This window comes from Macaca fascicularis, chromosome 5 (genome assembly GCF_037993035.2).
Source record: "Macaca fascicularis isolate 582-1 chromosome 5, T2T-MFA8v1.1".
Lineage (NCBI taxonomy): Eukaryota > Metazoa > Chordata > Mammalia > Primates > Cercopithecidae > Macaca > Macaca fascicularis.
Genome location: NC_088379.1, coordinates 7,045,308 through 7,071,752, shown reverse-complemented (window position 1 = coordinate 7,071,752; position 26,445 = coordinate 7,045,308). Strand labels below are relative to the sequence as shown.

General features: G+C 50.4%; 1 protein-coding gene and 1 long non-coding RNA gene across 3 annotated transcripts in view; one reads left to right on the top strand and one right to left on the bottom strand.

The window, feature by feature from the left end:
- JAKMIP1 (janus kinase and microtubule interacting protein 1) overlaps positions 1 to 26,445 on the bottom strand; it is a 181,640-nt gene that overhangs the window by 7,186 nt on the left and 148,009 nt on the right. Inside the window, exons 13-19 of one of the 2 annotated variants that reach the window (XM_005554446.5) lie at positions 24,866 to 24,964; positions 20,940 to 21,041; positions 20,177 to 20,230; positions 19,230 to 19,295; positions 12,526 to 12,594; positions 11,013 to 11,090; positions 7,081 to 7,284 (exon numbers count right to left, since the gene is read on the bottom strand). In XM_005554446.5, coding sequence (XP_005554503.1) covers positions 7,081 to 7,284; positions 11,013 to 11,090; positions 12,526 to 12,594; positions 19,230 to 19,295; positions 20,177 to 20,230; positions 20,940 to 21,041; positions 24,866 to 24,964 — 672 coding nt within the window. Of the gene's footprint in view, positions 1 to 7,080; positions 7,285 to 11,012; positions 11,091 to 12,525; positions 12,595 to 19,229; positions 19,296 to 20,176; positions 20,231 to 20,939; positions 21,042 to 24,576; positions 24,965 to 26,445 lie in introns of those variants that run through there. The other variant, XM_065544756.1, reaches the window with a different exon arrangement.
- On the top strand, positions 3,260 to 4,323 carry LOC102118852 (uncharacterized). The gene is made up of 2 exons (XR_276892.4): positions 3,260 to 3,849; positions 3,974 to 4,323. It is a non-coding gene; the product is annotated as an uncharacterized lncRNA (long non-coding RNA).

The window sequence follows — 26,445 nt, the reverse complement described above, 5'->3', positions numbered from 1 at the left end:
CTCCCCTTATAGTCCAATTATGGTTCAAACAATAGCAGCATACAAATAAATAGAAAGGGCATCAGATGAACGCAAACGCCATCAAGAAAACCAAGAGGGGCCAGGCGCAGTGGCGCAAGCCTGTAATCCTAGCACTTTTGGAGGCTGAAGCAGGTGGATCACCTGAGGTCAGGAGTTCGAGACCAGCCTGACCAACATGGTGAAATGCGTCTACTAAAAATACAAAAATGAGCCAGGCATCCGGGTGTGGCGGTGTGCTCCTGTGGGGAGGCTGAGACAGGAGAATAGCTTGAACCTGGGAGGCGGAGGTTGCAGTGAGCCGAGATCATGCCATTGCACTCCAGCCTGGGTGACACAGCGAGACTCCATCTCAATAAATAAATAACTAAAGAGGCGTGAGGAGGGTGAGGGGTGAGGGATTGAGTTGTGGGCTGGAGGAGACGTGGAACCCAGCAGGGACCTATGACAGTTCACCAGATGCACAGCAGGGGAAGGGAATTCCAGACAGAGGGAACGGCACATGCAGGAGGCCAAGGGGCCTGAGGCGTGGGGTCGGGGACAGAGCTCAGAGGGTCTGGAATGGCCCATGTCCCGATGAGGTGCTCACAGCTTTGGGGTTGCCATGGGGAGCCAGTGACGGGTTCTAAGCAGGGACATGATGAGCTTTTGATTTCAGGATGATCACAGGGGCAGCCAAACAGAATGGATTCCATGAAGGAGACAGAGAAAAAAAATGATTCTCTTGGATCTGTGACCTCGGGCCATTATTCCGCCTCCCTGAGGCCTGGTGTCCTTATCTATAGACGGGTGCCACCCACATCTAAGGATTTAACAAGCAAAATTGTACCAAGTGTTTAGAGCAGAGCTTGGCATTGAGCACACCATAAGTTAGTTTTTACAACCGGTAATTTTCTACTCTCTCCCACCCTAAGGGAATGGTGTGACCTCAGTCTGGCAGTGGCAGGGGTTTCCCGGCAACCCCCTCACATGCAGGGCGGCCAAGGAGCTGCTGAGTCAGCGGGCATGCGGCCTGAACCTGGCTTGAATTCTGGGCCCCGAATGTAGCAGCTGTTGGGCTCTGGGTGAGTGACACGATCTCTCTGTGTCTGGAACCCTCTGCTGTGATATCTGTGTGGGACTCCGTGACTCGGAGGGCAAAATGGGATCTGTAGGACAAGGCTTTGTAATCTAATGTCCGGCTTTACAGTTTCCAAACAACTTCTGAGAATCCCCCAGGAACAACTTCTGGGCTTTACAAATCAGCCTGAGAGCCTGGCTGTCATTCTGATCTTTCTTGACGTTCATGCTTAGGAAACAGTCTCTCATCAGAGTGTGGCAGGCCAGAAGGAGCAGTGGGTAAGAGTTTCCTGATCTGATGACCTGAGTTCACAGCTGAGCTCTGTTGCTTCCTGGCTGTGTGACCTTGGACAAGTTGCTTACCTTCTCTGAGCCTCACTCTGCTCTCCCGTGAAAAATGGCATCAATGACCTGTCTTCATAGGACTCGTGTGAGTTTCATTCAACCAACATCTATAGAGCGCCTTCTGTGTGTCAGCGCCACCCTGTCTCCCTGGGCTGGAATATTGCCCCAGCACCTAGAACAGTACTTGGTACACTAATGTTACAACAACTGAAAACAAAACAAAATAAAACAAAATAAAACAAAACACAGTGCCATGATGGCCAGCAGGGGCATCTTTGAGAGGTGGACGATGCAGCTGGGGCAGTTGGAAGGGGCTCTAGAGGGCTTCGAAGGTCAGACTAAGCAACCTAGACTTTGTACTCTGGGCACTAGGGAGCCAGTGAGGGTTTCAGGGGAGGTGCTGTGGTGGTGCTGTGTGTTAGGAAGGCTTCGGCAGAAAAAGAGACAATGGAGAGGGCATTGCCATCGTGAATTGTCCCAGCAGATGTCTCTGCAGGCCGACTGTGGCTAGGAAGTGAAACCAGTGCTGCTGAACCCTCAGAGAGGGCAGGACAAAGTGAATTTACCCCAATGGCTTCACTCCAACCTTCACTCAGGCAGAACCTTTTACAAAAGTGCAGAATCATTCTGTCGGGAAAGGTGCCATCCACTAATGGATGTTTTCACATCCTCTTTTCCTCTGAGTTAACAGGGCTGGAAAATGCCAGTTTCAGCTGGGGACGGGCAGGGGACATCGCTGTACCCTGTGGGCCGGATTCCAGGCGAAATACAATGGCAATGTCCACAGCAAACTGGGAGACTGGGAGGGTCTGTCCATGGTTGAAGCAGGCAGCCAGTGCTTGGGCCAGATCAGAAGTGGGGTGAGTGTTACCAGGGCACCTGGCTGTACTATGTCATGTCGCCTGTGTTGAATACATGAGTGTTAGGGACTATTATAAATATAAAGGTGAGAGAAGACACGATAATGATTAGGTTGGGTTAGAAAGGCCAAGTGCAGCAAATGTTAGCTGATATTCCTTGAGTGCTTACTTTGTGAGCACTTTAGAGAAATTCTCCATTGACCACAACACTTCAAGACGTGTGCGTTGACTGTACCCATTCTACAGACAAGAAAATTGAGACTCACAGAGGTGAACTAACTTGCCTCAGGTTACATCATCACTAGGGACAGGATTTGAATAAAAATCTGTCTGACCCGAGAGCCTGTGGCTTCTAATGCTACATCATAGCTTTCCATATATAAACTTTAAAACATTAATTTTTATGTTCCTGGAGGGGAAAAAATCACGGTAATGCAGGTTTGAATTACTTCCCTTTGGAAAAAAAAATGTAGGTTTTGCAATACTCTTTTGAAAATACCAGATTTCTGGAGACTACCAAATGATAGCAAAGAATCGCAAAATATGAATAGTGAACCCTCAGGGGGTCATGCAGTGTGGAGACCAGGGCTCTGGCAGTGGACTCAGGACAGGCCTGGCCTGGAGGGGTCATTTTGTGGCTGGCTGACCTTCATCCAGCTGTTTTGTCTCTGTGCCTTCATCTCTCCATCTGTTTAAGCCGGTTTGAAGACTTAATTAGGTAGCTAAACACCTGTTTTCAAACAGGTGTTTTAATGGTGCTCCTTACAACCACTTTCAGGGTGGTGGTTTCTCCGTAAAATCCTATACACAGGGTACTACTTTTGAAAATTGCAGCTGTTAGAAAACATAAAGCATTTCCTCAACCACAGTCAACTATTCCCACCTCAGGGGCTTTGTACTTGCTGTTCTCTCTGCCAGGTGGCTGCCTGGCTCACCTCCTCACACCATTTTAGCCTCTGCCTGTTTCTGACATCTTCAGTATTTATTCGAGTCTTGCTTGTTTCCCCTCCCCAGAATCTAAGAACATCCTCCCCATGGAAGCAGGACTTTGTCCACTGTTCCACTCCCAACAGGCAGCACTGTGCCTGGCATGGGGTGGGTGCTCTACGCATAGTTGTTGAATGGAAGCCAGAAGCAGCAGCATCTCATTTCCCCAGCACCATGTGGCCACTGGGGCTGGCTGGAAAGTCTCCCCTTTGCCCCGGAGTCATACCTAGACCACCCACTTCCAGGAAGACCTGTTGAAGGAAGCATCCAGTAAAACAGACGCACTCCTAAGTTTGAAGGCTCCGGGCTACTGGCTGGGGGCTCCGGGCTCCCACTGCTACTACACGTGTGCAACACTACGTGGAGAAGGGGAGCGAGAGTCGGCACACATCACGGCATCAACAGTTAAACTGGGAGAGTTTGGCCAAGCTTTTTCACCTGCAGAACCACACCGGAGCCTCAAGGCAATGCCTGGAGGCGCAGCCGCTCAGAACTACCCATAGTACAGATGAAGAAGCTGAAGCCAGCAGACGTTAAGCCTTGCTGACCATTCTGGAGCTGAACTCAAAGCAGGGAGGAGGTAGGTACTGGATTCTCCTGCCTGGTGTGCTAGAGGAGGGAGACAGGGTGATGGGGAAGGGAAGGAATAATAACTCATTTTCTTACTAAATCAAAAAAGTAACAAGACCCTTATATCCCCCTAGAACTCACAGCCATGCGTCTATAAGACAAGGTTTGACAACTTGAAGTTGCACAGAAGTCACCATGGGATCTTCTTAAATGTGGAATCTGATTCCATAGACCTGGGGCAGGGCCTGAGAACCTGCATTTCTAGCAGGCCTCAGCATCATGCCAATGTCCCTGGTCCCTGAACCACACTGAGTGGCCAGGGGGCAGCACACTGCCTTGGGTATTGACATCCACGCATTATGACATAAAGAGAGTCCTCTTTCACTGAAGACCTACCATGTACCAGGTGAATTGGTTTGCATATCTTATCCCATTAAAGCCTCAGAGCAATGTATTGTTGAATAAATGTATTGACTTCAGCTTATATGTACATATCACTGTATTTTTTTTTTTTTGAGATGGTGTCTTGCTCTGTCGCCCAGGCTGGAGTGCAGTGGCCGGATCTCGGCTCACTGCAAGTTCCGCCTCCTGGGTTTACGCCATTCTCCTGCTTCAGCCCCCTGAGTAGCTGGGACTACAGGTGCCCACCACCTCGCCTGGCTAGTTTTTTTTTAGTATTTTTTTAGTAGAGACGGGGTTTCACCGTGTTAGCCAGGATGGTCTCGATCTCCTGACCTCATGATCCGCCCGTCTCAGCCTCCCAAAGTGCTGGGATTACAGGATTGAGCCACCACGCCCAGCCTATCACTGTATTTTAATAAAACTGAGGTCAGGGAAGTTTCAATATTCAGTGGGAGAAAGGAGTGTCTATGAATTACCTTCAGCAGAATTCTCAACTAATTTGAAAATGATCCAAAGATAAAGGAAAAGCAATATCAACCCTGGTTAAACTACTGTTCAAGCTTCTCCATGCAATTGACTACACAGTTTGGTAAAAGGAAGTTATTTGTCCCGTATGATCTTACATAAACACCACAAAACACTTGCGTTTTAAATGACTGTTTTCTTTAAGGGATGCGAGTCCTCCACTGCCCAGCAGGCAGACACTGCCATGGCTTGCTCTTTGGCTTTTAAAAAAATCACTCAGATCCTGGGTTCATTTCTCAGCATGTGCAGCATGGGGGCTTTTCCAGGAGTCACAGTGGAATGCGGCATTGCCCTGTATCTTTACGGTGTGCTCTCTAACCCATCATACATTTCAGACTTAGGCCACCAAAAGCAGCACATTCCATGAGACTTGAATCTTTGAGTGGGGTAACGATTTTTTTTTTTTTTTTTTTTTTTGGCTCAAACACACAAATGTCGCTCTGTCCTTTGAGCAGGATCTCCTGAACACGAAATCAATTCCTTCATTTGCTGCATACTCAGTGAGCAAGTCCTGGAAAGAAGGCACAGTGCTTGGCCTTAGAGACAAACCGGCACCCAGCTCCTAACTCCCCATCTGCTCCTGCTACCTCCACCCATAGACTACACTCAGCAAGAATCCACAGTGGGCTGCACTGATTGAGAGCAGTTTACAAGTAATAATTATCTAAACCTTACCATGCCCCGGTGAGACAGGCATTGTCATCATCCCCATGAGGAAGACATTGAGGCCCAGAGAGGTTAAATAATGTGTCCAAGGCCACACAACTAAGTGGGAGAGCGAGTTCAGAGCCCGGCCGTCTGGTCCCAGTGTCTGTGTTTTCAGCTTCTTTGCTGCCCTAAGCTGACCCACACCACACTGCTCTGCTGCCCAGAATACCCTTTCCCTTTGATGGTGATGATGATTGATTTTATGTTAACTTGGCTAGGCCATGGTACCCAGATATTTGGTCAAGTATTCTAGATGTTGCCGGGCATGGTGGCTCACACCTATAATCATGGCACTTTGGGAGGCCTAGGTGGGCGGGTCACTTAAGGTCAGGAGTTTGAGATCAGCCTGGCCAACATGGAGAAACCCCATCTCCACTAAGAATACAAAAATTAGTTGGGTGTGGTGGCGGGTGCCTGTAATCCCAGCTACTCAGGAGTCTGAGGCAGGAGAATTGCTTGACCTGAGAGGTGGAGGTTGCAGGGAGCTGAGATCGTGCCACTGCACTCTGGCCTGGGTGATAAGAGTGAGACTCCATTTCAAACAAACAAACAAACAAACTAGATGTTTCTGTGGAGGTCTTTTATAGATGAGATAAACATCTAAATCAGTAGACTTTGAATGAAGCAGATGAGCCTCCATAATGTGTGTGGGGGGGTTCATTCAATCACCTGAAGGCCTTGAGAGAAAGACTGAGCTCCCTGAGGAGAGGGGCATGCTGCTAGCAGATGGCCTTCAGGCTTGAACTGCAACAACTCTTCCCTGGGGCTCTGCTGTGCCCTGCAGATTGTGAACTTGCTGATCTTTATCTACAGTTGCGTGAGCTAGTTCCGTAAAATAAGTCAAACTCTTTCTCTCTCTCTCTCTCTCTCTCTCTGACCACATCCCCCTTCTTTTTTTCCTTCTGTGACATCCCTCCCCGCCAGTAATCTAGATCCTTACTATCTGGGTGACCTTCAGTCACATGAGTTAACCTCCCTGAGCCTCAGTTCTCTTGTCTGGAAAGTGGACATCCTAGTGCCCACCCGTAGGGTCCCTGAGATAAGGGATCTGCAGTGCAGGGAGCCACTGCCCAACACACGGTGAGCGCCCAATAGATGCTCTGCATGCTGCTACTTCTTTCCCTTCACGGTCAATCAGGAGTCATGAAGCCCCCAGCTCCCCGTGTGCTCAGTAGCACATGAAACTCACATGCAACATGGAACCTTGGTTCCACTGAGGTTTTCAGACCTCAATGGAAGCTGGAAGGCCCAATCCTCAAATGAGCCACCATCACAAAAGGCAGCAAAAAAGCAAACCATTCAGCTGATGCCTCCCTGTGACCAGCATCTGACCTGGAAACAGCGTGCAGTTGCTGGAGGAGGAGGGCCGAGGGAGAAGGCACTTGGTTTGGATGAATGTTTCAGTGTTTGCTCTATAGAATGTCTTGCCCCATCACAGGGAGTTATGACGGGCATCTGTGAAATCTTGCTTCTTAGAAACTTGCTTTACCACCAACTCTCCCTGGAAAGAGCCTGGGGCAGTCAGGGGTCCATCAGGGTGCCAAGGTGCACACAGGACGACAGGGATGCCGGGGGTGCTATGGGCACAGCAGCTGTTGACGCCTACCTGCTGGGCCTGCTGCAGCAGCTCCATGCGCTCCCGCAGGATCTGGCTGTCGAACTCGCGGCTCTGCCTGAGGATCTGCCTGCGCACCTTTTCCACAGCAGCCTGCAGGTCCTCCCGCTGGCCCTCGCTCAGCGCCTCACCGGCCCTCCGCCCCGGCTCCTGCTGCAGCGCTGTGTACAGTGTGGCCTCCAGGTCTTGGATTTTCTGAGGAGCCCAGATCACACAGACAGAGGAAGGTCACAAGGAGGTGAACAGGAACCACCAGGAGGCTGCTGCCAGTGGAGGCAGAGTCAGGGAGGGGGTTTTGGGCAGGGAGGGGCATCTGGCAGGGGCCAAGCACAGGGCCAGCAGTGCCCAGGGGAGCAGGCTGTGAGGGAGCAACTCGGCCCCACGCACATGTTATCCGGAGCATTTTTTACTCTATTCAACCCAGACGCCCCTACTATGCACAAGAGGGGACAAGGGCAAGAAGAAAAAGTAATCATAACCTTCCCTTAAAATGCATGACTCAAACAGAGGTGCAAGTCACCTGAGTTTTATTTCATCCTTGGCTTCCAATCGACTCTCCTCACCTTGGGAACAAATCTCCCCTTTTCTAATGGGTGCCAATGGGAAAATATGTCTGGATTTGCATTTGGTTTTCAGCTGCCTTAAGAATGCAACTCTAGCCCAAAGCAAACAGTGGCAATGTTTTAATTGCCCCAACCCCTCACAAAAGGAAGACACCCTTTGTTGGCAAAGCTGAATGAGACATTAGTGACCAACTGGGGATCCTTGCGAAAGCTGAGTTTTCATCATTACAGGATGTTACTCCTTTTCACAGCAAGACACTTAAATATAGCTATCTTATGGGAATGTCTAGGGACAAAAGAAAATTAGCTCCTTTTCTGCCTTCCTAAATCCCCACCCACAGTCCTTACTAAGGGACAGCTACTTCTCTTCCAAAGAAACTACAGGTGGTATAGAGGAACCATGAGTTTCAATAGAAACATGCCACTGAGGCAGAGGTTAACCATTAGCCCTCCATCACCAAGGCCGAGGCTAACCGGTACCCCTCCATCACTGAGGCCGAGGTCAACCCAGTAGGCCTCCGTCACCGAGGCAGAGGCTAACCAGTAGCCCTCCATCACTGAGGCAGAGGCTAACCCAGTAGGCCTCCGTCACCGAGGCAGAGGCTAACCAGTAGCCCTCCATCACTGAGGCAGAGGCTAACCCAGTAGCCCTCCATCACCAAGGCCGAGGCTAACTGGTAGCCCTCCATCACCAAGGCCGAGGCTAACTGGTAGCCCTCCATCACCAAGGCCGAGGCTAACTGGTAGCCCTCCATCACCGAGGCCGAGGTTAGCCCAGTAGCCCTCCGTCACCGAGGCAGAGGCTAACCCAGTAGGCCTCCATCACCGAGGCAGAGGCTAACCCAGTAGGCCTCCATCACCGAGGCAGAGGTTAACCCAGTAGGCCTCCATCACCGAGGCAGAGGTTAACCCAGTAGGCCTCCATCACCGAGGCAGAGGTTAACCCAGTAGGCCTCCATCACCGAGGCAGAGGTTAACCCAGTAGGCCTCCATCACCGAGGCAGAGGTTAACCCAGTAGGCCTCCATCACCGAGGCAGAGGTTAACCCAGTAGCCCTCCATCACCGAGGCAGAGGTTAACCCAGTAGCCCTCCATCACCGAGGCAGAGGTTAACCCAGTAGCCCTCCATCACCGAGGCAGAGGTCAACCCAGTAGCCCTCCATCACTGAGGCCAAGGTTAACCCAGTAGCCCTCCATCACCGAGGCAGTCTAACCCAGCAGGCCTCCATCACCGAGGCAGAGGCTAACTCAGTAGCCCTCCATCACTATCAGGCCACTTGCTTCTCAAGTCTCCTCTGACTTTTCCCTGCTGGGATCCAGGCCCATTGAGCCAGACTGATTTTAACCAACAAACATGATCACCTTCACCTCTGCCCACCCCAACGGTTGCCCCTGGGGAATTAGAAGACCGGAATCTGTTTCCCGGCAGAGCTGCAGGGCCCCCAGGTGGGCTCCACATGGAGCAGAGCTTGCTGGTGCCTGCAGGCTCACCCCTTCTCTACTCAGCAGCCAAGCTCCCAGGAGACCCCCGCGTGGCCAGTTTCCAGATGGAAACGCATCACTTGATTCTGGAAACCCCGTCGCGGGCCTGCCCCACCTCACTCAGCTCAGTGACAAAGGGACACAGGCTTGCATCTGGCACCTGCTGTCCTGGCCCCAGCATGGACACACGACCCTGCCACCCTCTCAGAGCATTTCACTTCCTGACTGTTCATGAGAGTCCAGAGCTGCGTCAGAACTCCTGTCTACCCGTGCGACTGAAATCCCACTGGGAGCACACTGCCCACGGCAGGCTTTCAAATACTCCAAGTGTGAAGGTAGCTTCTATATGGTGGCAGAACCAGCATGCAGGGGCCTCTTCTGCAGAGTCAGCACTCTGAGGGATCCCTCAGGCCTCCCTGAGTTGGTGCTTAGACAAAGGAAGGGCGGACCCCAAGGTGTTCCGAAGTGTGTTTTCAGAAATGCCAGTTCTGCAAGATGTCCTTTGAAAAAAGGTCCAATGATCCAGTGAACTTGGCACACTGCTTGCTTACATTCCTCTCAGAGCCTCGACTCACCCTTTAGCACACTAAGACCCCAAGAGGTCCTTCAGAGTTTTCCAACTTACTCTATTGCGCTACGCTTTGCAGGGCCCTAGGGTCCATCTACAATCACATTCCTCAGCGTTTTTTGGGAAACGCTAGGGGAGAACAGGGATGTGTGATAGGGATGGCCCATCCTGCAGGGTGTTTTCAAAAGGACCAAGCCAGGACCAAAACAAGGAAAAACCTAAAAGATTAGAGAGGCAGGAGACAGACCAGGGTATAGATGAGAATGTCTCCATTCGTTAGTTGCCCTCAACACTGCTGATACGTCGTGTGCCCAGAGGGAAATGTGTCTTGATAAGGCTTAGTCCATTCTAATCGTCTGCATCTCCTGCTCTCAGTCTGAAGGGATTCAAGCCTCACAGCCTAGACAGGAAGGGCCAAGGGTCATAGCTAGTTGCACCAGCCTTCACGTCTAGAATCTCCTGTCCATTTGAGCTAAGCCCAGGCTACCTGCTCTCTGTCTTCCTGGAGCCTCTCATGGGAAGCAGAGTTTTAAAGTCATTTTTTTAGTGATTGGCTCTGCATTTTGTAGGTGCAAACCCATTTTTGTAAAATGACTTTAACTGCAAATGATCTGGGCACAGATTTGCTCAAGAGTCTCTACCACACTAGCTTCTTCCTACAAGGAACGGCATTGAACTCTAAATTCTCTCTCCTGCAGAGACACGTTTCCATGATCTTACTCAACTCCCCGCCTCCCCCAAGGAGAATTTCTCTCAGTGCCAGGAGCACTTAGCTTTGAGTGTGAGGACACAGGACCCTGAACATCATCTCACTGTACTTTAATCACCAGGATGCACAGAACCAATTTTGCAAGCCAAATGCGATATTACATCCAACCTTACACCTCGTCCCTTCGGTTCTGAAAATCACCTGGCCTCATCTAATTGCTTTACCTCTGCGTTCCTTTGTGATCATCTCTTTTTCCTATTTATGGGAAAACTTGCTTTGGGACTTTAAGTCCAACTATTTAAGTATCATCAAACATATAAGAAATAGAGGTTCTTCCCATTCATCCCAAATGATTACTAGAATTTAAGAAGCATGTCTAAGAAAACCATTAAAGTAACTTTGAATATTTTTGAAAATCACGATTGATTTGGGAAAAGGGACCATCTGTACAGTCATTCCAGCCACACGGTGGAGATGGCATTGTTGTCGCTCCTGTTTGGCATTGGGGAGCACCCTAAATGCAGTGTCAGCCCCGGAGGGAAAAGCAGCCTCTAATGTGGAGTCTAGGAATCCAAAGTGTCAAACCCACTTCTGGTCCTACCAGGTAAGCCTGGTCAAGGGCTTGCTTCCGGTAGTCGAGCTCCTCTTCCAGATAGCCCTTCTGCCTGCTGAACAGGTCCTGAGAAAGAGGGAGGCGCCATCAGGGACCAGCGTCAGAACAGGAATCCATGACAGCTTCAGAGCCCGTGTGCTAGACAGTGGCAGTCTCACCGAATTGGGGGCACTCAGATGAGAAGGGACTTGGTGGTCTTCCCTGTTTGCCCCACGTGAATCGCCCAGCGGGAGCCTCACTGACCCGGGGCACCCTTGACAGCCCCACATGGATCCTCGGTCAAGACTATCCCCTTCCTCCTGCTTCCCTTCCTCTTGGGTACCTGACTGTAAGGAAGGGACCCACGTCAAACCCAGGCACAGTTCACAGGAGTCCCTCTGGGTTCCTCCTGCTGCGTCTTAGTGGCCCCAGAAGACTGTCTTCATGGTCCCAGATGTGGTTCTTTCTTCCTGCCTGAACTGCCTCACCCACCTCCCGATCGGTCTCACTGAGCACACTTCTCACTGCCTCCCATGTCCCTGGATCACTCTCTAAGACCCGGCAAGCCTGATCTCTCCAAAGTGCAAATCTCTTCTTATGACTGATTTGCGGGTTTCAGGGTTAGAGTTCATCTCCTGTAGCCACTTCCTTTTATAGACAAGGAAGGAAAGAGCCAGGGAGGACCAGAGCCTCACCTTAGATGCCGCAGTTCGGTGATGGCAGAGGTGGGAGTAGAAACCCAGGCCTTCTGGCCCCAGTCAGGGCTCTTTCCGCACCACTCCCTGCTCCTAGGCCCCACGAGTCCTTCCACCTTCCTCCTTCTCCTCCCATTTCCATTTCTCCTTGGAGAACTCGAATCGGCCTTTGACTACTCAAGAACCACGTCTTCTGGGAAACCTTCTCTGTCCTCCCCAGGCTCTCCATACATCCATAACCCCAGTGAATAACCTCCACCACCATTTATCAGGTACCCAAGGTGCCAAGCACAGTGCAACCCTGGCTATGTACCTAGCATTTCTCATCCCACAGCCCAGCAAAGCACAGATTGGAGTTTCCTGTTCATCAATGAGAAAACTAAAGTCCAGTTTCCCAAGCTTTCATGGCCAGCAAAGGTTTGAGCCCTGCCCGTGTGTTCCTAGAGTCACTGCGCCAGCATTTCAATATCTGGGCTGTGTCTCTCCTAACATCCTCACGCTGCATTCACAGGAGCTCATGACTGCACGACCCTGCAGGCCTGTGAGCTTGCTCCTGGTGGCAGGGACCCCACTTATTCATTACCAAGCCTCTAATCCTGGCATAGCACCTGGGACACAGCAGAGGTTCTGAAAATAGGTATTCAATGAGTAACTGAGCAAGTGAAAGAGTAAGTAAATGGGTGATAATTACTCAGAACAAACACTGGGGCAAAAGCAAAATTGAGAAATGCATGCAAATCATTAGGAAAACACATGCAAAGCCTTCCTGCAATCGACTTTGCTCTTCGAACCCTCTCCCCCCACCCCCAGGCAGTCAAATCTTTTACCTTCTCCTTCTCCAGGTCCAGCATCTTCTGGGTCAGGGCAGCCTCGGTCCCCTCTATTTGCTTCAGCCACTAGAAAACAGCAGGGACAGGAGGGGTGCAGCAAAGTGAGAGTCAGAACCCAACGGGCCCTGGAATTTCACAGGTGTGTGAATTTCATAGATCGGCTTTTTCAGGGTGTGCTCAGGAATGGATCACGTCACGGCACACACATGCCTGCACCTGCGGATGGTGTGGTTGTGTGTGCATGGTCCAGCCTGTATGTGCAGGAGGTCATAGGTGTAAGTGTGACATGTACGTGGTGTGGAAGCTGGATTCAGAGCCTGGGTGGACCCAAGTGTGGACGGCTGCGAGTGTGTACAGCAGAGGAAGTGGCGTGGTGTAGCTGATGTCACAGAGTGCCTGCTCTGTGCTGATGCTTCACTCAGGAGACCTCATCTGACCCTCTTACGACCACCCCATGCAGTAGGCAGCATCACCCCCATTTTGCAGGTAAAGACATGGAGGCTAAGTTAAGTAACTTGTCCAAGGTCACACAGGTGCAGAATGGAGACTTGGAACCCAGCCTGCAGGACGCCAAAGCCCTCATCCCTCCAGCAACGTGAGTTGGAGCAGCCCAGAGTGCCTGGTGCCACCAAGAGAGGAAGTGGAATCACACACAGGATAGGGGGTGTAGGAGCATGAAAGCAGGGTTCGTGCCAGGACATGAGGGTGCAGGCACAGAATAGGGGGCAAACAGGTAGGGCGTGCACCTGAGTGCCAGGTAAGGGAGTGGGAGCTCTGTCCACGTTCCCTCTGGGGTCTGGGCTGGGGGTGAGCACGGAAGCAGGTGTCATATGCAGATGTGTCTCTATGAGGAGCCCCTAAGATGGGAGGAAGTCCAGGCCAGCACAGGGGGGCTGCCATGTGGGGGAGGGCTGCGGGGAGGTCAAGGCACCGAGAGATGTCCGGGCTTGACAACACCACTGACCTCCTCATTGCTCAGGTTGTTGGATGGCCTCCCGCTGCCAGGCCCCAACCGCAGAGCTCCCTCTTTCCCGACCCCAGGCCCCGGCTGTGGAGCACCCCCTTTCCTAACTCCAGGCCCCAGCTGCAGAAAGCCTCCTTTCCTGACCCCAGGATCCCCTAGTTTCCTTGTACTCCTTTCTTTCCCCCTCCTCTGGCAGCAGCTGGTTACCCTCATGAGGTCACCCTGCCCTTGTGAGGTCCTGGAGCCCTGCCCTCCGCCTTCCCCACCTTACTCTGCCCTCCCCCCGGGATCCACCCTCCCTACCCTTTCTGAAATGTCTCCCACCCAGATCTGCCCCACCACACCCTGTGTGCCGCTGCCTCCTGCACCCCTCCACTCCCAAGTCTCAAGGAATCTCCAGGGCCTGCCAGGACCCCTGATGGGGAAGAGTGCCCCCTCCTTCCTTCCGTCCACTTCCAACATACTGGCTTCACCTCCTTCTGGTTCTCAAACCCACACACAGCACTCCTTCCCCATCACAAACCCCCCATTCCCCTTTCAGCCCCCAGGTTCATATCTGAAACCTCCCCACACACCACAAATCCCTTTCTGCCCCCCAGCCAGCAAGTTCCCTAAAAACCACACATGGGCTCATGGAACCTCCCTGCTCTGCTCAGAGCCCTCCAAAGACATCCCCTCACTCCCGACAACACTGGCAAGGCCCCAGCGTGGGGTGGCCTCTGCAATGCTCACAGTCTCATCAGTCAGCACTCTCCTGTCCCTGCTGAAATCCCGGGCCCTGGTCATCCTAACTACACAGAGCTCCTCGAACATGCCCAGCCTTTCCCTGTGCTGTCCCTACCTCTCCTGGCCCCAGCCTCAGCCCCAGGCCTTTACTGAGCTAGCATCACTCAGTCTTTAGGCCCTGAGCTAGCTGTCACCTCCTCCAGGAAGCCTACCCTGCTTGAGTCCATGGGGTCAGTTACCCTCCATGGTGCCCATGTCAGTCACCTTGTGAATGTCTGGTCACAGCACTCACCTGACAGGCGCTGTTGTCTGTTTCACCCTGCTGCCCACCTTGAAGGTGGGGACCATGTTTACCTCCTGTTGGACTTCCTTGACTGGCACAAGGCCTGACACAAGCAGGTGCCTAATAAACTTCTGTTGAATGAAGGAGAATCGAGGGTGTGCAGGTTGGTGTGGTGTGTGCTGTCTGTACAGATGGGACTAGAACTGATCGAGTACTGTCACAGAACTCCCTCCCTAACGTCACCGTGAGCTCGGACCCCAGTATATACTCCAGTACAAGCCACGGAGGCAGCACCCAGCACCCTGTGCCAGCCGCGGTGGCCGGCACTTCCTCAAACAAGGCTCAGACAAGATGCGTGTTTTCTTAGAAACAGATAAGCATATTTTGGATGAGGAGTTACAGGTATTTCCTTGTTAACATCCTCATGCAAGCAGTCAAAAAATGAATGAAATGAAAACGGGAAATCCATTTTTGGATGATGACAACAAGCTACTCTCAGAACGGTTTCTACAGAACACAGTGTTGAGCTTTGTTGTTGCTGTCGTTTAAAAACTTGCATATAAAAAATAAATTTAACAAGACCTTTTTAGCAACTGGGAGAGAACACAAGAGAAGAGCGAGCTGGCCATGAGGACCCCCGGCCACGTGAGATCAGAAATTTAATATCAAAGAGTTTGGCCAGAGAGCTATGGGGCCTCAGTCACTCCTGGGAGAAACAATGTTCATGGTTATGCTCCAACCCCAGGAGAGGGGGTCTCAGGCTGGGGAGGAGAAGGGAGTCCACCCACAGGGAGGTGCTAATGGGAATCTGAGCAGCCTCATGGGGGTGGCCTGTTGCAGGGTGGGGGCCGCTCTCTGTGCCCCGACTCCCAGGACCCCTCAGGTGCAGAGCCTAGATCCCCTGCAACTGGTGGGGCTCATCTCTCTCCTCTCCCTTTGGGGAGGGTCCCAAGGCTTCAACTCGGGGCCAACTATTAGAAAGTCTGACTATGGCTCAGACCTATGCCTCATTCTCCTATCCATCGTTACCAGCGAAAACACGGCCTTTAAGGCATTCCCACCTGGCTGAGGCCAGTGTCTTTTTCTCGATCCACTCTGAACTTGAGGGAGAAGAGATATGACTGCTATGATTTATAAACCCTCCAATGTCTCATGGTTCAGTTTCTCTGCAGGGCACGTGCCATGTGCTGAGGCGAGTGAGACCTTGCCCTGATCCTATGCGTGGCTAACCGGAGTGGGGCTGACGGGTGCCAGGATGGATGCCTGTGCCTTGATGACTGGGCAGGGCTTCAGTGGGTGGAGATGAGGAAGGCACGTGCCCGGTGCAAGATGCTGTTTGCAGGGAAATCAACACAGGCACATCATAGGACTTTCCTTCAGGTTGCACTTCACCTACACACTGAGAAATGGGCTTCAAGGCCAGGTGAGGTGTCTCATACCTGTCATCTCAGCACTTTGGGAGGCCAAGGCGGGCAGATCACTTGGGGTCAGGAGTTTGAGACCAGCCTGGCCAACATGGAGAAACCCCATCTCTACTAAAAATACAAAAATTAGCCAGGCATGGTGGCACATGTCTGTAATCCCAGCTGCAGGAGGCTAAAGCACGAGAATCGCTTGAACCCTAGAGGTGGAGGTTGCAATGAGCTGAGATCATGCCACTGCACTCCAGCCTGGGCAACCAGTGAGACTCACTCTCAAAAAAAAAAAAAAAAAATTCATGCCTCTAAGGGAACATTGACATTGACTTCCGCTTATTCGGATACTAGTATGGTACGACAATTTTTAAAATAAGGAGTATTTAGTGGCATGGGGGTTAACTGGGCCTGTCTGTGAAAGCCTTCTCTGGCAGTGACATTGCAGGTGCCCTCCCCCTCTGCAAACTTCCCTGCAGTGCCTGTCGGCTCTAGGGTGACCAGCTTGTCCCTGTTGGCCCACGACTGTCCCTCTTTTAGCACTGCAATTCTCACGTCCCAGGAAAGCTGTCAGTCCCAGGCAAAGCAGACCGTCAGTCCCCTAGTGGTCCTGCCAGATTCTCAGAGGGTCCTGCTGATGCAGTTCCCACCCCACATGAGGCTCCACTTCTGGACCTGAGGAGCTCTCACACCAACAAGGCTGGGAGAAGACAAGTGGCAACTCCCAAGCTTAGTGGACCTTTATCCATAGACAAATGGCAGGGCCAGTGTCTCCTAGAACCCAACCTGAGAAAACCATGGTTTAAGTCCAGTCCTCAAAGACAAGGAGCTGGGCACCTCTGTGCCAGGCTCAGAATCGGGGCCCCATAACCATCAGTAGGGGTTGTGAGGGGCTGGCAGACTAGGGCAGCCGGCATGGCTCTCTAGTGTGTAGGGCACAAGGCACGGCACCAGGCTGACCGGCTTGGGGAGGTTAGTGGGCAGGGGCAGGCGGGCGGCGGTAGGGGTGGGCAGGGTGCAAGTGGGGAGGTCGGCAGCTGCCAGGCAAGCACAGCATGGTGAGGGTCAAGCAGACAGTGGCCGGATCCCAGACAGGCTCCCCCTCCTCATCTGTCCTAGAGGGCTGCTAATCTCACAGATGCCCAGAGGATGAGGAGCGCTGGGGACCTAAGGTGCGGGCCTGGAACACCTGCTGTGGGTTGGGCGTGGGGAGGGGTGCATCAGGAATGGCTCAGGTGGGAGAACTCAGCGCCCTGCAGAGGGCTGCTCTCACGGAGGCTGGAAGCCTCCTGCCAGCTGGTGCCCTGGCCCTCCAACGCCCTCTGCCCCAGCCCCGTGACGAACCAGTCCCCTGAGTCACTGGCAGGTTCCTGCTCCTTGCTCACCCGATCCACAGGCATTGACCAAGCATCTCCAGGAAGTAAGCATGGCCCCAGGTGCCTGACTGAACCAGATGGCAATGCCTGATGCCACTGAAATATGCAGCCTCGCGGATTCCGACAGAGACTGTGAGCCACCAGGATGCTCAGTGTCATGGCTGAGAGAGACGTGGTGAGAAACCGGCTGAAACCCCTGCAGCTGGCAAGTGGTGTCACCAAGACCCAAGCCAGGAGAGGCCTCCCCGACATCAAATCAGACACTGGTGGATGTGACATCTCCACGTCTACCAGGGCTGTGCTCAGCACTTGACACTAAGATGCTCTCTCTCAGTAAATGTTCCAGTGGATGTTGAGTAAACTGAGTCATAAACGTCATAAGTGTTTAATCAGCACTTTGTGTGACTCTACACGGAGCACTGTTGGAGGAGCCTAGACAGCCATGGAGGGTTTTGCTGCTGGAAAGGAAGGTGTGCTGAATGTGTCTCATGTGCCCCACCCCATGCCTGCACCTGCACCTGCACCTGCACCTGATGGCCACCAGCCGGCCAGGTGTGAGTCATCCCCGTCCCGCAGTTCACCTGAGGACACAAGCTCAGCCAGGTTTAGTGATGATAGGAATAGGAGAAAGCTGAGTTCCAATCCTCTCACTGCCTACCAGTGTGACCTTGGGCAAGGTTTGGCCATAAATCTGTTACCAACATTTAGTATCCTTTACTTGATTGAGGGATTGAACAAATGCCCTGGGAAGGAAACTATTTCTAGTTTAAATGCCCTTCCAGAGATTCAGGAATGAATCCCAACTAAGATCATTAAGACCTCATCACTGCAAAAATAGCATTTTAAAGTTGAACTCATGTGCTTTGAAAGGAAAAGGTCTTTAGCCCTAAACAGTTGTGTATTTCTAACACACCCTAAACCAATGTAAAAGGCAAACACATCGGGAATGTGTTTTGTAACAAACAGGTCAAAAAGCTAATATCTTTAATATGTAAAGCACGCAGAGAAGTCAGTAAGAAAGACAATGACAATGAATACATATTTGTCAAATGAATGAATGCATGGATGGGTGAATAAATCCAATGGAAAACCCTCAAAATAAATGCAATTACAATTCACAAGGAAGGAGAAGAAAATAGATAATACATACAAAAAAACCTCAGTATCACTAGCACTCAAATAAAAATTAAAACAATGACATGATACAGTTTTCACCATCCAATCGACAAAGTACTTGGCAGCGGTAACATGCCATGTCAAGCATCAATCAACGACGTGTAAGGCTGTGGGTAGAAGGGTAACTGGTGCCGCTTTTCTGGACACTGTTTTGACCATGCCGAAGTCCTTCAAGACATTCTTACTATTTGGCCCAGTGATTCTGCTTCTAAAACATATCCTATGGGCGTATTTTAAGATGTAGATAGAAATTTATGTGTAAAAAATGTGCAGTTTACCACTGCATGATTGTAAGGAAAAAAAAAAGTGGAAACACCTGTGATATCTAACAGCTAAGAGGGGCTTCAGTAACTAACAGTATAACTGTGTGATGGAGAGATGCACAGTCATTTAAACACATTTATGAACCATGTTAAATGGCATGGAGGATGCTTCTAAAGCCTGATTGAAAACCGGATGTCAAGCATCATTTCGACTAAGTTTAAAAACAACAGACACAGGGAAACCACTGGAAGGAAACACACAAATGTGACAGACGGTTTCCTCCACCGGGTTTTGATTTCCTCCTGCATCTCTGGGTTTTCTACAGCGAGCATGTGGGACTTCCTTCATGAAGAAAACGGAAAGGCATGCACGGGCACGTGCAGACGCAGACGGACTGGAATGCATGCTCCCACGCAAAGCAAGACGCCAATGTACAGTTTCTTGTATGGTGCTGGGAAGCCGGGACAAGGTGTGAGCACAGAAATGCCGCTGGCTTCTACCTTTTCACACAGGGCAAGCACAGTTCCAGCTTGGATTATTGCAACCTGTTCTTCATTTCTCAAATTCTAAAACACAAAAATGGGCAAGGGCATTTGACACTGGATCCCAAATCCACGTGCAGACAGTCAGCACCAAGTTTTTTTGTTTGTTTTTGTTGTTGTTTGTTTGTTTTGAGACAGAGTCTCTGTCACCTGGGTTCGAGTGCAGTGGTGTGATCTTGGCTCACTGTAACCTCCGCCTCCTGGGTTCAAGTGATTCTCTTGCCTCAGCCTCCCGAGTAGCTGGGATTACAGTAGCTGGGATGCACACCACCACGCCTGGATAGTTTTTGTATTTTTAGTAGAGATGGGGTTTCACCATGTTGGCCAGGCTAGTCTCGAACTCTTGACCTCAGGTGATCCGCCCACCTCAGCCTCCCAAAGTGCTGGGATTATAGGCGTGAGCCACCATGCCCGGCCAACACCAAGCAACTTTCTTAGCTTCTCTCCGAGCTGCACCCGAGGGTCAGCTCCCTCTCGCTAATGGGGCCAGCACATCAGGCACACAGCTCCTGTCCCTCTGTTTGGGGACATTTCACAGAGTGACACTAAGCTTTTGTGAAACATGGCTACATTCAAGTTCATCTTTCAGGATAGCCAAAAGATCCCTTTCTGATTTCAGAAATCTCATGTGACTCCACCTGCATTCTGGGTAGGGGTTCTCAGGCCTTCCCATCCCCTCCTCACTCACAGGCCAGGGGAACCTAACTTCAGAACCCCACTTCTGACGAATACCAACCCCTCCACCCACCCAGGAACACGGCCATACAAAAGCCTTACATTGTACTTCTTAGATCTCTTATATCAGAGAGAAATTTAAAAAAAAAACAAAACAAAACGAAAGTCACACAGAATACACCCAGATCAAAACAAGAACACGAAAGCAGAAACCGATCGCTCATAGTTACCCCGTTATCGCCAAGGATATCTAATTTCTTCATAAGTTCAGAAACATTCACATCCTGGAAGAGATTTCCAACGTTCATTTTTGTGTGAGCTACAGAGACCAACCACACCAATTTCTAGGGCCACGGCCTTTCCTCTCGACAAGACACCGTGCTCTTTCTTTTCTTTTCCGGCCAAGTTTTGTGCCCAGCCGTTCCTCTGGGGAGTGAGGGAGAGAAGGCATAACTGCTGCTCATTTGCTGAGTGTTACACCAGCACAAACACTGCTTTCTAGAAGGGCCATGGAATTGGGTGAGTCAGGACACTGTCCCTGGAGCTGAGCAGGGCTTTAGGACATGGCAAACCCCGGACCCTTCTAGCCACCACAGCCACCCTCTACAGAACCTTGCTATGCCAGGCACAGGGCCAGGCACTTGGCGTCTGTTCATGATCTGATTTCATCATCACCCCAGCTTCATGGTGTGGGTATTGTCATTTGGATTTCATAGCGAAGAGGCTAAGGCTCAGAAAGTTTACAGGCCAGAGCAGCGGTGGAGCTGGGGTTCACCCTCGGGGCAATACACCAAGCCTCTGCTGTTTTAAACACATGGGTCAAAATAGAGTCACATTTGGTGACCCCTTAATAAATGGTCAAACTATGACTTTTAACACAAGGGGTATCTCATGAAAATCAATTCTATCCCAGCACTCCCCCTTTACAACTGAGCCGGGCACGGAGCAAGCCCTTGGCTGGCATTTAGCAGAGGCACCCCCCAGGCACGCTACCTTAACTCCTTCCTGGTGACAGAACAGCTGGAGAGCGCTGCTGTTGTTCTCAGGGAAGGTGGTGATTTGGAGGTTAAATGCTGGCGACCTCCTCTCTCTCTCCTGGGGAAAAGATTCGGTTTAAAAACAGAATGTGACCGGATTATTTACCGCTTGCCATTTTCCCACGTTACTCAGCAAAAATCAAGGAATTCCAGTGGGCACAGATGTTACTAAAAAGCGCGAGTTCGGACTAGAAGCAGCCTCGTCCGTGAACTACGACGTTTTCACGCCTTCCCACGCAGCAGTTCTCCTTTGGAAATGTGTTTACTTCTTACCTATTCATCTAGGGAGAAATGGTTAACAGGGTACCATGGCTTTATCCATTGCGAAGTCACAGAATTACAAAATTTAAAAAACACAGTTGCACTAAATTTGAATAGATAGCAAAAGCCGCCAACTATGGTTTATTACCCTGTGCCAGGCACACCACTCTCCCGTTTAATCCTCACACAACCCCAGGAGGCAGGCTCATTGCTTTCATTCTGTAGACAAAGGGGAGGCAGTGGCTCAGGGAGGCTGAGTCTGAGGTCCTGCACTCTGAGGACCCAAAGGCTGACTTACTTTCTTTTTTTTTCTTTCTTTCTCTTCTTTCTTTCTTTCTTTCTTTCTTTCTTTCTTTCTTTCTTTCTTTCTTTCTTTCTTTCTTTCTTTCTTTCCTTTCTTTTCTTTCTTCTCTCTCCCCTTCCTTCCTTCCTTCCTTTCTTTCTTTCCTTTTTCTTTCTTTCTCTCTCTCTCTCTTTCTTTCTTTCTCTCCCTTCCTCCCTCCCTCTCTCTCTCTCTTTCTTTCTTTCTTTCCTTCTTTCTTTCTTTTTTCGCTCTTGCCGCCCAGGCTGGAGTGCAATGGCACAATCTTGGCTCACTGCAACCTCCACCTCTGAGGTTCAAGCGATTCTCCTGCCTCAGCCTCCCAAGTAACTGGGATTACAGGCATGCGCCACCATGCCGGGCTAATTTTGTTGTTGTTGTTGTTTTTGTTTGTTTGTTTTGTTTTGTTTTTAGTAGAGACGGGGTTTCACCATGTTGGCCAGGCTGGTCTCGAACTCCAAAGACCTTTGGTGATCCGCCCACCTCGGCCTCCCAAAGTGCTGGGATTACAGGCGTGAGCCACCTCGCCCGGCCCCAAAGGCTGACTTTCTGTTCTTTCCAGTACAATCTGCCAATAACATTCACAATTTTTTTTGAACCAAACTAGCACAACCAGTGATCGTTCTACCCCTGCCTTAGACTTACAGCAAAGCTCAATTACTAAGGGAGGAAGAAGAGCAAGTCTTTTCCCAAAATAGGTATTTATTAATCATACATAAGTGATGAGTTTTTAAAAGGTCGGGAAAACCTAGTTACTTACAGGGCTAAAGCACAGAGGCAGAACAGGACTCAGGTCTCAGATGTGTTTCCTGCACAGAACGCACTTTAAACACTTTAGCGATGGACAGATTTGTCATGGCGGGGCAGCAGAGAAGACCTTTGCAAATTACACCTTTCAATCAAACTGCTTTGGTTTGAGCAAAGTTACAGTAAGGTACAAAATAACACACTTTGGGCCATTCTAGCAGAATCTAGCTACGGAACCAATGGGTGTCTTGAATAATTCAACAAAGAGATGTAGCCAAGAGAGGCACGAATCTAGACGGCAGGGCTTAAGAAGATGCTCTGGAGTGAGACTGAAGGAAAGAGGGAGGACTGGGTAGTAATTCAATTAATTTCCATGAAGCCCTAACCTGACTAAACTAGGTTTGAAACAGTCTAGTAAGAAAACCCTATTTCCCCTTATTAGTCAAAAAAAAAAAAAAAAAAATTCATGATGGTTCCATTCCACAGATGCCTTTGTATCAGCAAATTTACTTAAATGGCGTCTCCATAGAAAAAGTGGCCCCAAAAGCTCAGATTTTATATGAAAAGTCATTTTGTAGGCCGGGCATGGTAGCTTATGCCTGTAATCCCAGCACTTTGGGAGGCTGAGGCAGGTGGATCCCTTGAGGTCAGGAGTTTGAGACCAGCCTGGCCAACACGGTGAAACCTGTCTCTACTAAAGACACAAAAATTAGCTGAGTGAGGAGGTGTGTGCCTGTGATTCCAGCTACTAGGGAGGTTGAGGCAGGAGAATCACTCGAACCCAGGAGGCAGAGGTTGCAGTGAGCCCAGAGCGCACACCACTGTCCTCCAGCCTGGGTGACAGAGCGAGACTCTGTCTCAAAAAAAAAAAAAAAAGGCCGGGCGCGGTGGCTCAAGCCTGTAATCCCAGCACTTTGGGAGGCCGAGACGGGCGGATCACAAGGTCAGGAGATCGAGACCATCCTGGCTAACACGGTGAAACCCCGTCTCTACTAAAAATACAAAAAATTAGCCGGGCGCGGTGGCGGGCGCCTGTAGTCCCAGCTACTCGGGAGGCTGAGGCAGGAGAATGGCGTAAACCCGGGAGGCGGAGCTTGCAGTGAGCCGAGATCGCGCCACTGCACTCCAGCCTGGGTGACAGAGCCAGACTCCGTCTCAAAAAAAAAAAAAAAAAAAAAAAAGCCATTTTGTTTCTGGTGGTTCTGTAGGAGGGTGGAGACCATTAAAGAAAACTTTAGTGAACTGGTTAGTGCCTATAGAATTCTCATGAGAAAGACTCATAACAAGGATTTGTGAAAGGTTCCCTAACAGCGGCAGGAGTATTAACAATGATCTCACATAACTTCCAATTCTGCCGCACAAATAAAATGCTCATGTCATGCTGAGCCAAGAGCTGAGTCACACTTGGTGTGAGAAATACTCAGGCCACAGGTCCCTGCCCACACAACAAGGTACACATGGTCAGTTCTAATGCAGACAGAATTGTAACTCAAGCCGGGAGGAGAAAACAAAATTGGGGAAGCCACAGACACTGTGAGGGTGCTCACTTTGGGGGTTTCACGCATGCAAAGGTTTCAGCTGAGAGAGAGCAGAGCCGCGCCACTACAGGTGCTTAGAGAAACTCATCACAAACTTAAGTGATGTTTAAAATGCCAATGATTTTTCAACAGAAACAAAAAGAAGGATTATGACGTACCATGAGAGCAAGGCAATACAGTAACACACCCGAGGTAAGATTTCAGTTGGAAGCAGTAAGACCATTAGTATTGTTTCACTGAATCTCACTCGGTGCATTGGGGCAGTTCCCGAAGGAACGGGATTTCTACACGTGAACAGCAACTGATCTCCCTCCAGTAGTTTTGAGTTGCAGTTTGAGTTGCAAATAGTAATTTCTTTAGCCCAATATTGCTGCAATGCCTGGGTCTGTATTTACTGCATAAAAGAGTTTGAACAACGTAACTAGTTTTCTTAAACGCCTATGCAAATACATCCTTCTACCCTGTCTTTACTTACCTTGTGTTTACCTTGGCAAATAGAAAATTAGCCCAAACTGGCATTAAACACATTCTAGAGTCAATTGCTGGCTCAGGTCAGACTCTGCTATTTCAAAAGGTGAGATTTACTGCATGCAAGATCACTTAAAAAGGTGTGTTATTAATTGCAACAGTGCTTCCGTCTGGGTGTGCAGAATGCGTACCCGGTGACTATGCATGCAGGAAAGAAGTAGTTATGGAAATGAAACACAAATAAAAAAGGCAAAATATTGCAAAAACAAATTATTTTATTAAGTGCAAAACAAGCCATAGGCAATAAATATATTAGCTCTGGTACATGTCCATAGACTTGGGTGGGCACTCTCTCCAGAACACATTAAGGCAGTGAAATTATTCTGAACATACAGATTTAAAAAAAAGAAAGAAGAAAGAAAGAAACTAGAACATGTCCCCTTTCCACATGCTTGAAAACGTCTGGGAGCTTTACATGAATTTCAGTTTGGGTTCAAAGAGAATGTCTGCTCCGTTTGAGAGCTTACAACAGATAGAGTCTCTTACTTCGAGTTCTAGCACTCTGAATTCTAACAGCTCGTTCTGATCCTTGGCGTCTTGCATTTCGTTCTTCAGCTGGTTCTCTTCCATTTCCAGTCTGTAAATCTAGAGCAAAGACACCTACGGATTAACAGGATGGGCGGGAGCACTGGGGTCCCCTGGTCACAGGCCACCTGACTGAGTGGCTGGAGGGAAGCAGAGGACCGGCCATGTGGGCAAGGGGCGGGAGAGGGCAGGGTTTGTAGCAAGGGAGGCAGGTGCTGCAGGTCCTTCTTGCTGATGCATCTGGGAATGAAGGAGACAGAGGCTGGGCCAGGTTCACCCCTGCACCTCTGAGCCTGGCCCAGTGGAGTAGGGGCTACTTATATATTTGCTGAATAAATGAATGATGGGGAAACTGAGGCATGGGGCTATTAAGTCCCTCCCTTGCGGCCAAACACTGGGAAGCAAGAGTGCCACACCCAAAGCCTGTCCAGGTCTTTCCAACTCAAGCCCCACCAGATTCAGCCTACCCAGACAGCGGCCCAGCCAACTGCGGCAGGGAGGCCCCCTCCTGCTTCCCCACAGAGCTTGCAGAAGAAGCCGTAAAGGCAAGAGTTCTCTGAGAGTGCAGATCAGTGTGGGAAGTGACACTGCCTGCATCCCAGTCCCAGCTGGGAGATGCTGGATCACTTAGCCAACTACTCCAGCCCTCAGCTTCTGTCCAAGAAGAGAAACAGTAGCACCTATCACCTGGCAGCAGCGAGAAGTCACTAAAATAACGTAAGTAAATGAGGGCTTTGAGTAAAGAAAGCCTCATAGCACCATTACAGAAGGCTACAGCGGGGCCCTATAGCACCATTACAGAAGGCTAGAGCGGGCCCTATAGCACCATTACAGAAGGCTAGAGCGGGCCCTATAGCACCATTACAGAAGGCTAGAGCGGGGCCCTATAGCACCATTACAGAAGGCTAGAGCGGGCCCTATAGCACCATTACAGAAGGCTAGAGTGGGCCCTCTGCCAGGTGATCCCACCCCCGGGAGACCTTTAGAAATGGCATGAGGGGTGAGGTGAGGGCTTTCCATGGCTCCCAGAATTTAGTGAACAAGACACCAAAGATGCTAAAATTCTCCCAAGGCCTGGGACTGCTTGCCGTCCCAAATGCCCTTGTCCCAAACGCTCTTGAGAAATGTAGGGAAGGGAATGGGGTCACATGCTGGTTAGCAGCAGAGAGGCGGCTGGGCCGAGGCCCCCCACCAGGACCAGGCCAGGTTCCTCCAGTCCTCGTGCTCCAGGACGCTCAAAAGCTGAGGCCTAACCTAGGGTCTGGCTCCACTTACTTGCAACATCCAGAGACAGAGTGGACTGGAGGCTGCCAGGGGCCGGGAGGCAGGGCAGAGGGGGGACTGCCCATGGGCAGGAGGGGTCTTTACCAGGCCGATAATGTTCCAAAACTGCATTGTGGTGATGGTTGCACAACACAGTAAATTTACAAAAGGAATAAGTGAATTGTACACCAATTAGGAAAAAATAAGCTACGATTTTAATTCCAAAGCATTAGAGCTACCCCCAAGCAGACTCCCCGAGAGCTCTGGAAAGTTCCACA